At 34.9% G+C, this 17,747-nt stretch overlaps 1 protein-coding gene across 1 annotated transcript in view; it reads right to left on the reverse strand.

Moving 5' to 3' along the window:
- The window catches only part of cand1 (cullin-associated and neddylation-dissociated 1), a 32,211-nt gene extending 18,880 nt beyond the window's left edge, over positions 1–13,331 (reverse strand). The window contains 8 exon segments of the mRNA XM_059325931.1: positions 67–172; positions 1,070–1,238; positions 2,108–2,195; positions 4,190–4,313; positions 5,063–5,217; positions 6,022–6,089; positions 6,202–6,277; positions 13,053–13,331. Coding sequence (XP_059181914.1) covers positions 67–172; positions 1,070–1,238; positions 2,108–2,195; positions 4,190–4,313; positions 5,063–5,217; positions 6,022–6,089; positions 6,202–6,277; positions 13,053–13,120 — 854 coding nt within the window. The 5' untranslated portion in view covers positions 13,121–13,331.
- Between the last annotated feature and the right edge of the window lie 4,416 nt (positions 13,332–17,747).

Genomic DNA, 17,747 nt, shown 5'->3' on the forward strand with positions numbered 1-17,747 from the left:
CAAACATTATTAGAGGAGAACAACAACAACAACAACAGCTGGAGGAGACTCTGGAGGAGGTTTTACCTCCTGACGAAGGACTCGAAGGCCTGGATGCAGTATTCTCTCAGCTCGTCATCATCAACGTTACAGAACTTCACCACCAGAGGAATGATCTTCTCCAGGTACTCTCCTGATCACACACACACAAAACAGTTACAGAAAACCTTATTATATAAACAGAAATACAAGAAATATTATCACTGATTGCAATCAAAACGTTTACTCAAAATTATGAGGAGAAATCAATATAAATGAATAATAGATACGTTTTTATTTATTTTCTTAATTATCTATTTATTTATTTTATGTAACAGGTCTTTGAATGTGTAGAAAAGCACTATATAAATTGAATGTAATATTATAATAATAATAATAATAATAAAACTAATAAAACAATTATTTAAATAAAGTCAAAACTCTTATTTTTATGAGATATTAAGGGAGAATATATAAATTAAACAATAAAACAGAATTTTGGAATAATACGTCAAAATGAGGAGAAAACTGTCAAAAATGCTTAAATAATTATTTGAAAATGGTAATTGATGATAATAATAAGTCAAAAGTTATTACAATTGATTTTATTCCAAAAGAATATCATTATAAAACAATTTTCCATGGTTTTATTGATAATGATTTTGGTTATTATCAATAAAACCATGTCAAATGTCTATATATCAGCTCTTAAATTAAACTCTTATCATCTATTTTTGTTGTTATCATTATATTTGTCCAAACAAATGAACCTTTAGTTGAACCAGACATTAAAATGAACAAGAAACTGAAGAAAACAAGGAGGTCTAATCATTTTGTCCATGACTGTATATCGTGATATTTTTTTTGCCAAATCACCCAGCTCTAGTAGTAACTCATTATTTCATCTGTAATGACATGTTGTTAGTCCTGACTAGCGTCTGTGGTCCAGATATAAACTCTACTCTACTCTAACCCTGGAGCTGGTTGGGGTCAGAGGTCAACTCCTGGTAGATAACGTGGTGGAGCTGGTTGGGGTCAGAGGTCAACCTACCGATGCGGTGTCCGGCCTGCCTGCTGATGGCGGCTGTACACTGGATGTAGGTTCTGGTGGTGGACATGTTGTCGTTGCGGCCGAGCTCCGTCAGAAGATGTTCAATCAGGTCGATGAACACCAGGTTACCACACGACATCACCAGGTGGCCCAGAGCCATGATGGTCCTCTGGAACAATCAATCAGTCAGTCAATCAATCAAACAATCAATCAACCAACCAATCTTTATCTATCCATCTATCGAAAATAATAATAATAAGAAGGAGAAGAAGAAGAAGAAGAAGGAGAAGAAGATGAAGAAGAAGATGAGGAAGAAGAAGAAGAAGAAGGAGAAGGAGAAGAAAAAGAAGAAGAAGAAGGAGAAGGAGAAGAAGAAGAAGAAGAAGATGAGGAAGAAGAAGAAGAAGAAGGAGAAGAAGAAGAAGAAGGAGAAGGAGAAGAAGAAGAAGAAGGAGAAGAAGATGAAGAAGAAGATGAGGAAGAAGAAGAAGAAGAAGGAGAAGAAGAAGAAGAAGGAGAAGAAGAAGAAGAAGGAGAAGAAGAAGAAGAAGAAGAAGAAGAAGAAGAAGAAGAAGCAGAAGAAGAAGAACGAGAAGAAGCTTAGAAATTAATTAGATAAAATAAATAAAAATAAAGTATGGTAAGGTAAGAAAATAAAAACAAAAGTAGATAATAATAATAATAATAATAATAATAATAATAATAATAATAATAACAACAATAAAAAGTTATAAAGCTAGATAAAAAAGATTAAAATAATAATTTAAAAAATAATAAAATAAATAATTAAAAAGTTAAACATGATAAAATATATACACATAAATAGACTAATAAATAACAGCAAATAAATAAATAAATAAATACATAAAAGAGAAAATGTTACACTAAGATGCATGAGCAGAAAAATATTTTAAAATGGTTCAAGTGAAAGCCAAATTAAAACGATAAATCTGAAGTTTGCTCTTAAACAATGAAGAACAAACTGGGGCTCCTGGTAATAAAACCATGACTGACGGAGAGGTCAAAGGTCAGCGGTACCTTTCTGACGGCCAGTCTGGGGGAGGTGAGCTGAGGCAGCAGACAGCTGAGGATGGAGGGGTGGAAGTTCACCAGCAGACCGCCCTGTCTGAACACACACACACACACACTTACTGTAGTTTATTTACACTAAACAACAACAACATGGTCACATTCTGTAGGCGAGCTGTGCTGCTAAACCAATTTTTATTATAGGAATTGTGACTAAAAAAACAAGGAGAAAAAAAACAAAAAAAAATCACTTTTTAAAAAATATTTTTTTGTACATACAACAAACTAAATTAAATGTAAATTAAATACAAAAAAAAGAATACTAAAATATATTTTAAAAAATGTTTTACATTTTATTATGTACGTTGTATTCTTCTTGATTAATATATACATTTTAAACAATTAAATTATAAATCAAATAGTATATATTATAAATCAGTCAAAAGGAAAAATATCAAAAAATCATTTTGTTTTAAATAATTTTTTGTACATATAATGAAAAAATAAATTAAATGTAAAATAAATACAAAAAAAGAATAAAATATATTTTTTACATGTTTTACATTTTATTATTTTTAGTTGTATTGTTCTTTATTTATATATACATTTTAAACAATTAATTTATAAATCAAATAGTATATATTATTAAAAATATTTATTTAACTGGTTTGTGCTACATTTAATTCAGACTGAATAACATAAAATAAATAAAATAAATGTATAATAAAAACAAAATAATTAAAATTTAAATTAAATTACACATTTATTTTATTTATCGATTTATTTTATTAAATGATAAATAAAAAATGTAAAAGTCAATATTAAAAGAACACTAATTTGTTTTATTTACATATACAAATTCCTCTTAAATCATCATCTTTTTTTTTAAATATTTTTTTGTAGGAAAGCATTTGTGAATATTTAATATATTCCAGGATTTAAATCATCAAGCACTTGTCGTTTTAAAAATATTTTATGATCCTTTTACTGCTCCCTGATCCCTTTGCCATTTGTGTTTTATTCTTTTTTTTATGTTTTCAATTTTTAGTTGTTTTTTTCCTGTACGGCAGCAGAGCACCTCTGCCTTCATTAATATTACTTTAATTTTTTTTAATTTTTTGCTCTTTTATTCCCTATGGTGGTTTTATGATCCCTCTGTTTGTTTTTGTTTTTTTAATTTTTCATATTTCCTTTCTTTCATGCAAGGCACTTTGTAACAAAAAGTGCTGTATATATAAAGTTTATTATTAGATATTTTGCTTTATTTTTCCCGTAGTGTTTTTCAGATCCTTTTGTTGTTTGAGGGGTTTTTTGTTGTTGTTGTTTTCCATTTCTGTAAGGCTGTTTATAACCTTGTTACACAAAGAGCTATATAAATGCAGTTTGGTATTAGATATTATTATAGAAATACTATTTTTCGGGCAGCATAGCACCATTATTATTATTTTATTTATTGCTCTTTTTTTTCCTATGGTGTTTTAATGATCCCTCTGTTGTTTGTATGTTATTTTCATTTATTTTTATATTTCATTATTAGTATTTTTCTGTGAGGTGCTCTGTAAAAAGTGCTATATAAATAAAGTTTATTAAATATTTTTGCTCTATATTTTTTTTATTTTTCCCCCCAGTGTTTTTGTTTTCCTTTTTTCCCCTGTAGGGCCCTTTTCAACCTTGTTACAAAAAGAGCTATAAAAATGCAGTTTATTATTATTATTATTACAAAAATACAATTTTTTAAGAGGCCACCCTGAACGCAGCACAGCCCCTCTGTGTTTATTAAGAAGGGGAAAAAAAACAAAAAAAAACAGGATAATATATTGTTATATTACAATATATATATTGTTGCTTGAAAAATGACTTAAATGCTTTAAATAGCTGCAGATGAATTCTCTCTTGATGGTGGAATTAATGACTGATTAACTGCAGATTAAAGCAAAGTTACATCACAAGTTACTGAGAGGTTTGTGAGGTTTTTCAGGATATATTGTAATAATAAACATGTAAAACTGAGAGATTTCTGTCCACAGTAATGATGAACATGTGACCAACCACAGAGTATTATTGTGAAGGGGTGTCTGACAGGAAGTGTACCTGCAGAGCATGTCGGCCATGATGTCCAGCGCCTCCAGCTGGACGGACACGTCTTCCTGTTTGGCGATGGCGCTCGTCAGACGACCCGTTATCTTCTTACACACACTGGCAGCCAGAGCTGAACCTGCAGCCGGACACTCATCATCATCATCATCATCATCATCATCATCATCACTTTATCCATCACCAGCTGGACTCATTTAAAGGCACTTTAAATGATGGTAAAACAACAAATAATATCTGTAGAACTGAGTTATTACTTCTCATGATGGACTGACTGTATGTTCAATATCAGTACAACATGATATATAATATAACCTCTAGAGACACGTGGTTACAAAAATAGAAAGAGGAATTTGTTGTATTTTTACCACTAGAAAAGTGAGCGAATGATGAAAAAGAAATACTAGTAGTTTTAATAGTTTTGCAGTAGTTTTTGTACCACTGTATTCAGGCAGATATTTTAATAATAGTAGTATATTTACCATTCTAGATAGGTGATATTATTTTAAAACAGCAGTATTTTAAATAGTTCTATCACTGTATACAGGCTGTAACATTTTCTAAATAAAAGTATTTGTACCACTAAAGACATATAATAATATTAGAAGATAAACAGAATTATATGCAGAATTTGTACCATATTTGAAAAAGAAAAGTGGTATTAGTACCACTGGAGGAAGGTAGTCAGCTAGGCAGGTAGTATTATAAGCAGTAGTATTATTAGTAGTATTAGTAGTATTTCTTACCGCTGGAGGCGGGCGGTTATATTATTATACTAACAGTAGTAGTATTAGTAGTATTTCATACCGCTGGAGGCGGGCGGTTATATTATTATACTAACAGTAGTAGTATTATTATTAGTATTATTACCGCTGGAGGCGGGCGGCAGCTCTCCGATGACGGTCTTGAGTCCGATGGAGGAAATGTCTCTGAGCTGCTCTTTGTCTGACAGCATGTTGGTGCACAACGTGTCCACGATGGTCTCCACCTGGTACTCCTTCACCTTACTCACCAGGGGACCCAGGCTGGACAAACACAATAAACACACATTAATCAATAATAATAATAATAATAATAACAAGAAGAAGAAGAAATAGTAGTAGAAGAAGAGAAAATAGTAGAAGAAGAAATAGTAGAAGAAGAAGAAATAGTAGAAATAGTAGTAGTAGAAGAAGAAGAAGAAGAAGAAGAATAAATAGTAGTAGAAGAAGAGAAAATAGTAGAAGAATAGTAGAAGAAGAAGAAATAGTAGAAGAAGAACAACAACAAATAGTAGAAGAAGAAGAAAAAATAGTAGAAATAGTAGTAGTAGAAGAATAAATAGTAGAAGAAGAAGAAGAATAAATAGTAGAAGAAGAAGAAGAAATAGTAGTAGAAGAAATAGTAGTAGTAGAAGAAGAAGAGGAAGAAGAAGAAATAGTAGTAGTTGAAAAAGAAGAAATGGTAGTAGAAGAAGAAGAAATGGTAGTAGAAGAAGAAGAAATGGTAGTAGAAGAAGAAGAAATGGTAGTAGAAGAAGAAGAAATAGTAGTAGAAGAAGAAGAAATAGTAGTAGTAGAAGAAGAAGAAGAAATGGTAGTAGAAGAAGAAGAAATAGTAGTAGAAGAAGAAGAAATAGTAGTAGAAGAAATAGTAGTAGTAGAAGAAGAAGAGGAAGAAGAAGAAATAGTAGTAGTAGAAAAAGAAGAAATGGTAGTAGAAGAAGAAGAAATGGTAGTAGAAGAAGAAGAAATGGTAGTAGAAGAAGAAGAAATGGTAGTAGAAGAAGAAGAAATGGTAGTAGAAGAAGAAGAAGAAATAGTAGTAGTAGAAGAAGAAGAGGTTTTTACCATTTGACGGCCAGATTCTGAACTTCTCCGTTCTTGTCTTCCAACAGTTTGAGAATCATCCTCACCACCTGTCAATCAATCAATCAATCAATCAATCAATCAATCAATCAATCAATCAATCAGTGGATCAATCCATCTGTAGATAGTTTAAACAGTAACAGTAATGATCTGGGGTCAGACCTTCCTCTCGCTGTCGTCGTCCAGTTTGATGGAGTCTTTCTGCAGCTCCGTCATCAGGTCGTTAGTGGCCATAAACCTACACAACAAAAGGGAAATTAACATTATTTTAATGAAATATTTAGTCAGAAAACCTGCTGTGGAGCCTGATCAGCGTCTCCTGATTCAGAGCAGCTTTTATAAGATAAAGACAAAGATTAGAAAGATTTTAAACTAAACATAACAGCCGAGACGTGAGCTGAAGTTTAATAGTCATTTATTTAAAAAATATGAAAAACTAAAGGTGCCTCTGCTGCTTTAATTCACTTTCAACTTGGTCTAAAAATATATTTAACAAAAGAAAGATTAATCTAAAATCTTACATGATCTCTGGTCTCACATCAGGATATTAATATAATATTAATATTCTGCCCGGCAACATTCAGGGGGAATTAAACATGATGAGCACAAAACAAACCAGAAGAAATCTTAACAAACACTGAATCTATTATTAAATAAACATGAAAGCAATATTATATTATTTCATCTTTAAATACAATTTAAACCGCTTCTTAGTAAGTGCTGCTCATCCCAGCTTTTAAAATTACAGTTTTTCTACAATTAAATTAATTCCAAAATTTAAAATAATGTGTGGCGTAAACAAAACACAATGGAAAAGGTTTCAATCATAAAATAAATTTACAAAAAAATACAAATAAAATGTAAAAAATGTGGCTGTTCTTGACTAAATTTATTCACACTTTGATTTATTTATTTTTTTTATTTTATGGATGAATCGATTATTCCTTTTTAATCAACCGATCTGGTAAACTGAGTTTTCCCACCAAGAATCATGCAAAATAACACTTAAAACCCTGTTTACACAGAGCAGAGGGGAGAGGACAGGAGAGGCTGTTTACACAGAGCAGAGAGGAGAGGACAGGAGAGGCTGGAAACATGACAATACTTCAATATGAACAATATTTGGAGAAAATTTGGTCATTTTATGTCTGTCGTTGCCATTTTTTGGATCTATTTTTTGTCATTCTGTGTCTTTTTGGGGGAAATTTTGTGTCTTTTTTGGTGATATGTTTTTTTTCTTACTTGTGGGCACTCGGAAAAAATGTTTATATAAAAATTCTGTTTTATTTAAATTTTTAAAATATAATTAATCAGAGAAATTCAACTCTTTTCTTTCTGATTTCTGTGTTATTCTGCACAAAGACTGTTTGAGTTGTTCCCACTTCTAGCCATGATTGAGCTGCAGGACTTATAGATTTGATTTATATTTCATATGTTGCAGTGAAACACGAGGACACAGAGAGGAAAAACTCCCTGAAACAGCTGGTCGGGGTTCAGAGGGTTAAAGGAGTTTTATACCCACATATTTAAAGTGAATGTATCAGGATAAAGACTGTGGTGAAGGTAATGTCCAGGATAATATAGAAAAAAAAAAACACTTCTAGCATCTTAACTACTTTATAAAAGCCCTCATGTCTAGTATTTTGCTCTGATCCGAGTCCTTTAATCTGGAGTTTTGTCCTCTGAGACCGTTCCAGATCCAGTATTTGTGTTTTTTCCTCCGCAGCCTGCACACATTATAATTACAAAAGCGATCGTGAGACGTTTGTGACAGCTGTGGATGTGTTGAGTGGAGGCAGAGAGTAAGACTCTCTGCAGCAATAAAGCTCCAGATGAGGAGAGAAGGAGTCTTTTCCTCCACAGGGTCAGCTCCGCCAACGCTCCGCCTGGCAACATTTCATGGGTTTGTTGCAGCGCGAGAGAGAGAGAGAGAGAGAGAGAGAGAGAGAGAGAGAGAGAGAGAGAGAGAGAGAGAGAGAGAGAGAGAGAGAGAGAGAGAGCTGCTGTCACTAGTGATGAATGTGATTAGTGGTGCTGCTGCTTGTGATCGTCCTGGAGAAGCTTCAGAGACGAGGACGCCGCTCACTTTACTCCTTTAAACATGGAGGATCTGTAGGGAGCAGAGCCTCTTTCATGGTTTTATTCCCCAGTTAAAACACACCAGGGTCCAATCACACTCATTCATGTGTCTCAACGCTCTCTGATGCTTTTTACTGATTGTACAAAAATCATTTTAACAGATTGTTTTTTGTGAGAAGATTTCCTGATAAAAAGACACAACACGGATGTTTGATGACGATGATATAAGAGGACAGAAGAGTTTTTATTTAGGTCATTATTTTGAGATATAAAAAAATATTTCGAGATTTAAAAAACAACTTTTGAGGCTTAAAAATAATATTTCAGGATTAATATCTTCATATATATATATATGAAGATATTTGAAGAAGAGTACTTTATTAATCCCACAATGGGGAAATTCAACCTCTGCATTTAACCCATCCTTATTTTACACACAAGTGAACACACCATGCAAGGAGCAGTGGGCAGCACATTACTGCGCCCGTGGAGCTGTGGAGGGGGGGGTTAGGTGCCTTGCTCAAGGGCACGTCAGTCCTATACCTGTCAGTATCGGGATTCGAACCAGCGACTCTCCAGTTACAAGCCTGATTCCTAACCTCTCGGCCACAGACTGCCCCAAGGCATGTTTTATATTTAATTGTTAATATTTAAGGATTTATATATATATATATATATATATATATATATATATATATATGGAGATATTAAGGCATTTTTTATATTTACTTTTTTGGGGAGATTTAAGAATAAACAATTGAGATTCATTTTTTTGGGATTAAAAAAATATATATATATTTTGAGATATTAAGTCATGTTGACATTTTCAAAAAATATTTGAAGATATTGAGGCATTTTTTGGAGATTTAAAATAAATGCTACATCCATGGAAGACAAAACTATTGGCCTATTTTATTTCATAGGCTATTTTTATTTAAGATATTTTTATTTAAATGTGCAATTTATGGAGCTTTGATTTTTTTAAAAAAAGGTTCTGCTGTTGTTATACAGTATTTATGTTCACTTAAATAAACAGTTTCAATAAAACTACTTGTGACATGTCATATTCGACTTTAACTGAACATAACACAATGAGTCAAAGTCACAAACTGACCAACAAAGTATCCAGTCAAACTGAACTCAACTGAAATCAAACAAGTTGGACGACAACAACTGCAGCATTTTATCTTTTAGCTTCACTGCTAAAAATGTTTCTGAATCAAACATTAAAAAAAGTCGAACTTTGCAGCATTATTTCCACATCTTCCCGACACGATATCCTGACACACAATTTCAACATTTTTTCTGGTAATTTCTACTTTTTTCTTGTAATTTTGACTTTTTATATGGTAATTCTACTTTTTTTTCAGCCTAACTTTGCAGCGTTATTTCTAAAACTTGGCGACATGATATCCTGACCACATGGTGCCTAAAGATTCCTTAGATCTTCTTGTTTCATTTGATAGCTCCAGTATATTCCTAAAAGTCAGCCGGGAAAAAAATGTCTTAAATATATAAAATATAAATAAAATATATAAAATATAAATAAAATCTTGAAGTCCTGCAGCTCAATCATGACTAGAAGTGGGAACAACTCAAACAGTCTTTGTGCAGAATAACACAGTTGACAGAAATCAGAGATCTCTAACACAAGATCTCGCAAGATTAAACTCGACGATATTTCTTGTCGCGTTAAAAATCTGTCGTGCGAGATTTGCGAGTTATCCAAAAGAAGAGGAGGAGGAGAAGGAGGAGAAGGAGGAGAAGCAGCAAGCAGCCAGAATGACGTCGCAGAGGCTCGTTAAGAAGAGTCAGAATGAATCGAAGCGCCACAGTCCTGCTAACAGGCTAACAGTTAGCTCTGTAGCAGTACAGTGTGTATGTGCTAACAGTTAGCTCTTTAGCAGTTCAGTGTGTATGTGCTAACAGGCTAACAGTTAGCTCTGTAGCAGTACAGTGTGTATGTGCTAACAGGCAAACAGTTAGCTCTGTAGCAGTACAGTGTGTATGTGCTTACATGCTAACAGTTAGCTCTGTAGCAGTATAGTGTGTTTGTGCTAACAGGCTAACAGTTAGCTCTGTAGCAGTACAGTGTGTACGTGCTAACAGGCTAACAGTTAGCTCTGTAGCAGTACAGTGTGTATGTGCTAACAGGCTAACAGTTAGCTCTGTAGCAGTACAGTGTGTATGTGCTAACAGGCTAACAGTTAGCTCTGTAGCAGTACAGTGTGTATGTGCTGCTGCTGCAGGAGGTGTTAGCTTAGCGATCTCTGTTTGTTTACAACAAGCACCAGACACTCTGTGCACAGTTAGTGATGCTGGTTAATTCACCATCACTATGTTTATGATCAGCAGAGACTCTGTGCATAATTAGCCATGCTGCTTTTTTTATGATCAGCTGCTGATGTTGTGCACAGTTAGCGACGGCGGCCACAGTTGCTTCTCCGTGTGGAGAGGGCGTGGCCTGAGACATTCCACTCTTCCCCCTAAAGGAAACACGGCTCATATTGTTTGCACTTGAAAAAAAGAAAGAAATATTTTATTGTATTTATTTTATCTTTTATAAATTTTAGTTTTAGTTTCAATTTGTGGAAGAAGAAAAGAAGTTTATTAAAGCTCATGCTTACATCATGCATGTAAAGAGCCGATCACAGCTGGGCGATCTATCACAGGGCTGACACATAGAGACAGACAACCATGCTCTCATTCACTCCTACGGACAATTTAGTGCATGTTTTTTTTTAATTTCGGGAGTAAGCCAGAGTTCATGCAAACTCCACACAGAAGAGCTGCAGGCGGGAGTCGAACCGGCGACCCTCTGGCTGTGAGGTGAGACCACTAGACCACCGTGTTGCTCTTTTTCTTAAAATCTTGTTCTCGTGAACTCAATATCATGTCTCGTCTGGCGACCTGAGCGTATCATCACACCCCTATAGATTCCTTACATCTTCTAGTTTCATGTGATACCACTGTCTTCACTATATTCATAGAGTTGAGTCCGCTATGGCCTCAGAAAAAAACCAAAACAGTGAAATATGGATACTTGGCGGCCATCAATCAATATAATATCACCACACAAAATATCACGATACTCTGCTGTATCAAAATAAGAAACAACATGTTAGAGGAAGGTAGCTCCTGTCTGGAGGAGGCTGTTTACACAGAGCAGAGGGGAGAGGACAGGAGAGGCTGTTTACACAGAGCAGAGGGGAGAGGACAGGAGACGCTGTTTACACAGAGCAGAGAGGAGAGGACAGGAGAGGCTGTTTACACAGAGCCGAGAGGAGAGGACAGGAGAGGCTGTTTACACAGAGCAGAGGGGAGAGGACAGGAGAGGCTGTTTACACAGAGCAGAGAGGAGAGGACAGGAGAGGCTGTTTACACAGAGCAGAGGGGAGAGGACAGGAGAGGCTGTTTACACAGAGCTGAGAGGAGAGGACAGGAGAGGCTGTTTACACAGAGCAGAGGGGAGAGGACAGGAGAGGCTGTTTACACAGAGCAGAGAGGAGAGGACAGGAGAGGCTGTTTACACAGAGCTGAGAGGAGAGGACAGGAGAGGCTGTTTACACAGAGCAGAGGGGAGAGGACAGGAGAGGCTGTTTACACAGAGCAGAGGGGAGAGGACAGGAGAGGCTGTTTACACAGAGCTGAGGGGAGAGGACAGGAGAGGCTGTTTACACAGAGCTGAGGGGAGAGGACAGGAGAGGCTGTTTACACAGAGCTGAGAGGAGAGGACAGGAGAGGCTGTTTACACAGAGCAGAGGGGAGAGGACAGGAGAGGCTGTTTACACAGAGCAGAGAGGAGAGGACAGGAGAGGCTGTTTACACAGAGCAGAGAGGAGAGGACAGGAGAGGCTGTTTACACAGAGCAGAGAGGAGAGGACAGGAGAGGCTGTTTACACAGAGCTGAGGGGAGAGGACAGGAGAGGCTGTTTACACAGAGCTGAGGGGAGAGGACAGGAGAGGCTGTTTACACAGAGCTGAGAGGAGAGGACAGGAGACATGACAATACTGAGAATATGAACATTCTTTCTGGTTTCTGTCATTCTAACTGTTTTTCTGCACTAAGAGTGTTTGAGTTGTTCCTACTCCTAGTCATGATTGTGCTGATGTCACAGAGCTGCAGGACTTAGAGATTTATAGATTATATAGATTTTATGTATATTTTATATATTGCAGTGAAACACGAGGACACGGTGTGTTCAACGAACAAAAACCGCCCTAAAACAGCCTGAGGGGGGTCAGAGGGTTCAATGTCTAGTATTTAACTACATTCTGCAGAAATACACCCACATACTGCAGTACTACAGTAATACTTCTGAGAGTACTTCACAGTGTGCACTAGTACTCAGAGTACTTCAGTGTGTACTAGTACTATTACTAGTACTGACTCCTCCTGCAGCTGCTCTGGTGTGTTTACATGTTATTTACATGTTATTTCCATGTGTTTACATGTTGTTTACCTGTTATTATTGTGCTCCTGGAGCTACTCCTCCTCCCCCCGGAGCACCAGACCACCCAGCCGAGCCCTCAGCACCTCCTGCCCGCCTCCCAGCCTCCCCTGCCCGGCTAGCATCAGAGCTAGCATCAGGGCTAGCCTCGGAGCTAACTCCACATCACGCTAGCTTGCGGCATGACAGAAGTCAGTGAGCTAGCATGCTAACAGGCGAGCTAACGGCCAGGTGGCGGCATCTCCCTGCAGCCTCACCTGCAGCCTCACCTGTCGCACTCACCTGGTGCCTACAGGCTGCAGTTTGTGTCTAAATCAACTCTAACTGATGCTAACTGATGCTAGCTAGCGGCTAGCTGATGATCAGACAGGTGGTTAGCAGGCTAGCAGGCCGCAGCTAGCTCCTGTTTAAACACCTAGCAGAGACAGTAAAGGGTTAAAGGAGCAGGTGGACAGGTGGACAGGTGTGTGGGGGGTCAGGTACCTGAAGTCCTTGTCGCTGGAGGTCATCTTCTCCAGCAGGTTGGAGATGTGGTACGAGGCGCTCGCCATGTCGCTGTTAGCTGTTAGCCTCCTGCTAGCGCTGCCTCTCTCCGTGTGTGTGTGTGTGTGTGTGTTCCGGCTGTCTGTCTGCCTGTCTGTCTGTGTGTGTGTGTGTGTCTGTGTGCGGCTCCGGCTGCCTGTCTGTGGTGCTGGAGCCTGTCTGTTGCAGCCTGTCTGTGGTTGGTGTGTGCGGGTCTTTCTCTACAGACACTGGCTCATCCTGGAGAGGAGGACTCGGTTTGTGTGAACGGAGCTGCCGTTCTCTCTGCAGAGGGGCGGGGTTAGCGAGGACGCGGCGGGGTCAGAGGTCACGGTCTGTTCTCAGTTCACCATCACATCATCATTATGATTATGCTCCCACTTCAGTATTTTTGATTCAGTTTCATTTGTCTTTGCTTGTGAAACCTGTCAATATTTATTATATATATATATATATATATTTATATATATATATATATATATATATATATATATATATAATTATTATTTTATTTATTTAATAATAATTATTTTACTACTGTTATATTATTATTATTATTATATTATTATTATTTTCATTTTCTATTTATGTATGTATTTATTTTTGTATTATTTAGATGTTTCCCAAATATTATTAATGTAATATTTACCCTGCTACTTCTGTTACTGCATTACTGCTGTATATGTTCTATAAATGAATGTGGAAAAAAAAAAAGATCATTATTATGATTATGCTCCCACTTCAGTATTTTTGATTCAGTTTAATTTGTCTTTGCTTGTGAAACCTGGCAATATTTTTTTTTTTTTATATATATATATAATTTATTTATTTATTCATTATTATTATAATTGTTATTTTTTTTAATTATTATTTTACTACTATTGTTATTATTTTCATTTTCTATTTATGTATGTATTTATTTTTGTATTATTTAGATGTTTCCCAAATATTATTAATGTAATATTTACCCTGCTACTTCTGTTACTGCATTACTGCTGTATATGTTCTATAAATGAATGTGGGGAAAAAAAGATCATTATTATTATTATAGGAGACACTTTCTGCCTGAATAAGACTCAGGTTTGTATTTCGAAATACTAAGGAATTATTTTGAGATTAAAAAAAAAAATTGAGAGCTTAAATAAAATTCAGGATTTAATTTTTTTTATTTTTTTTTTTTAGATTTTAATAATTTTTTAAGATTTTAAAAACATGTTTGGAGATTAAAAAAAACATACATATATTTTGAGATACTACGTCATTATTTTGAGAATTAAAATTTTTTGGGAAATATTTAGGCATTTTTGATATTTAAAATATATATATATATATATATATATATATATATATATTTGGGTTTTTTTTTTTTAAGGCATTTTTGGATATTTAAAAAAATTGTAGGAGATTTTAAAAAAATTAGATTAAAATTTACGGAAAGAAACATTTAAAATGTAATCAAATATAAAAAAATAAGAAGCAATTAAAAAACATTCAAGAAAAACAATAAATAAAAGAGACATTTAATATAAATATAAAAAGACAATAGAACAGAATTGTATATATATATATATATGAATGACCCCACATTAGTATTAAAAAATCAAATAAATACAATTTATTTATAAAATATATTGTAAAATAAAAACAAATATTAGAATGAAAATATTATTATAATATATATTATTTTATATGTCTTATAAGTCAAGGAAAATGAAAAAAGTAAATAACATGAGATGTAAAAGAAAAAATAATAATATAATAAAAACAAAATATAAAAAGAAACAAGAACATCAAGAAAAAACAGCGAATAGTAGATATCAAAAGGCATATAAAATGTCATAAAATATGAAATAACAAAATATAAGAAGCAATAAAAAAAACAATGAAAAACAGTAAACGAAAAAAGACACATTTAAATGATAAATATTGTATAATAAAGTAATAAATAAATACTTAATAAACAGGAGAATGTGATGTTTCTATCTGTGACTTTCTGTTTCTCTTTAAGTGCTTCAAGAGCAGCTGAAGATAAAACCGACCTGATGTTATCGACACAATCACCTGCAGCAGCGCGTCTGTGTGTGTGTGTGTGTGTGTGTGTGTGTGTGTGTGTGTGTGTGTGTGTGTGCTCAGTGAGAACCACTTCCTGTTGGCTGGATGAATTAAAGTGAGAGACCGAATCGAATATACAGCAACTGTGTGTGTTTCTGTCTGTGTGTATTTAGAGCTATATTGAGCACATTATCCTCTGCTTAATAATGAATCACCCACACACACACACACACACACACACACACACACACACACACACACACAGAAACACACACACAGTAATTTCATACATTCAGAAGAGACATTCAAGATATTCAGGATGTTGTAGTTGTTTATTCATGCTGTTTGAATGCTTTCAGCGCGAGCGTGTGTGTGTGTGGTGTGTGTGAGTGTGTGTGTGTGTGTGTGTGGTGTGTGTGTGTGTGTGTGTGTGTGTGTGTGTGTGTGAGTCACAGATCAGTTGAGTGGGATGTTTACAAACCCCCAGGCTCTCTCTCTGTTGACACATAATGCAACCACTGACATATGCACGCTGTGATTCCTGCGTGTGTGTGTGTGTGTGTCCATGCGTATGTGTGTGTGTGTGTGTCCATGCATGTGTGTGTGTGTGTGTGTGTGTGTGTGTGTAAATGCATTGACAGCGTTTGACAGTAATCTATGAAATGAGGCTCCAGCTGCATCTCAAACACTCGTCGTCTCTCAGGAAACCATCCTGCTGATTCTGATTGTGACCATGATGAAGATGGTGATGATGATGAATATGTGATGAAGGTTTGATGGATAAAAGCTTTAAACTGACGACGACGATGATGATGAAGATGATCATATAGAAGTGAGGATGTACATATTCTGTACTTTAGGTGGAAAATCTGAGTAGAAAACCTGAAGACTAAACGTGTCCCGACTCGTTGGTCCGGTTCTGAAATCTGATCCATTCTTCCTGAGCCTTTCAAAGTAAAAGCTGCAACACTGCAGCTTAAAAACACTATATACGGTATGTATATATATATATATATATATATATATATATATATATATATATATATATATATATATACATACATATATAAATATATTATATAAATATATAATATATAAATATATATAAATATATATAATATATATATATATAAATATAATAAAAATATACATACATATATATATATATTATATAAATATTATTAATATATTATATATAATATATTAATAATATGTATAAATATATATAAAATATTATATAAATATTATTAATATATTATATATAATATATTTTATTATTATATTTATATATATGTGTGTGTGTGTGTGTGTGTGTGTGTGTGTGTGTGTAGGAAACCAGTAAATAGTAAATAATAAGACATATAAAAATAAAATAATAATAAAAATACACTAACAACATATCAAGAGCAATTCAAAACATAATATAACATACATAAAAATATACATTTTTTAAATTGTCCTAGTATCAAAATATACATAAAGTACCAAAAATAACAGTAAAATGTCCAAATTTCCATGTCAGAGTCACAGCTTATAGCATAAAAATATTAACAAATAATAATTTATCAGTTTACTTTGATATTGTATTGATCATCTACATTTGAAATGAAATAAACTGATAGAATAAATGTAGAGCAGTAAAAGTATAAAGTATGTGTAGAGTGTACTGGATTACTGGACTAAATGTCTCCAGTTCCTCTGGATCCACCACAGAGTTTAAAGGCTAACTGACACAAACTTAATTTGAATTTAATAATTAATAAGAGTGATTAAGTGTTCTGACTGGAGTCCAAACGGCTTCAGGATCGTCTCTGTTCCTCTGTTTGTCTCATATTGAGGTCAGTCTCTCTGCTTTTTGTCTCGTAGCCTGCAGAGACTCATCCTTCCACTTCACTGCTCCTTTTCCTCTCTCTCCTCCTCCTCCTCCTCCTCCTCCTCCTCTCCTCCTCCTCCTCCTCCTCTCCGTGGGGATGAACGATGGCTGTCAGTTAATCACTGAAGCTGTCAGACGTTTAACATCCAGCCGTGTGGATCCTTTCTGTTCTTTTTAAACCTTCTGTCTGCAGTTTGTTGCTCCAATAAAACACTTTTGATATCGTCTGCTGACCTGCAGGCAGACTGACAGTAAACACACTCACTCTAATACTGAGGGACAAGTTTGAGGTACTTGCACTTTAATTAAATTAATTATACTCTACTTTACCCTTCGTGTCCTTTTTACCCACAACTTCATTCATCTGCAACCAGTTCTGACCTCCTACTTCAGCCCCATATCACCAGTCTGAGCACCAGTAACACCACTAAAGATCAAGAAATACAAATATTAAATTCAAAGATCTTCAAATCACGTGCAATGCAAACACCAAAATCTAATTTTGCGTGCATATGATACACCAATCTGTCCCCATGTTTCTGTTTCTGATTATGAATTTATGAATCAGCGTTTTACATGCACAGTTTAATCGAGCTGTGCTTAAAAATCACTTTTGGCGTCTAATTGGACTTCTGTCCCTGTCTCAGTTTACATGCAGCTGAGAAAACTGAATAACTGACGGGAACGTGTCCTCCTCCTCACCACTGGGTGGTGATATGCGTCGTTTCAGC

The sequence above is a fragment of the Centropristis striata genome, chromosome 22, assembly GCF_030273125.1.
Source record: "Centropristis striata isolate RG_2023a ecotype Rhode Island chromosome 22, C.striata_1.0, whole genome shotgun sequence".
Classification (NCBI taxonomy): Eukaryota; Metazoa; Chordata; class Actinopteri; order Perciformes; family Serranidae; genus Centropristis; species Centropristis striata.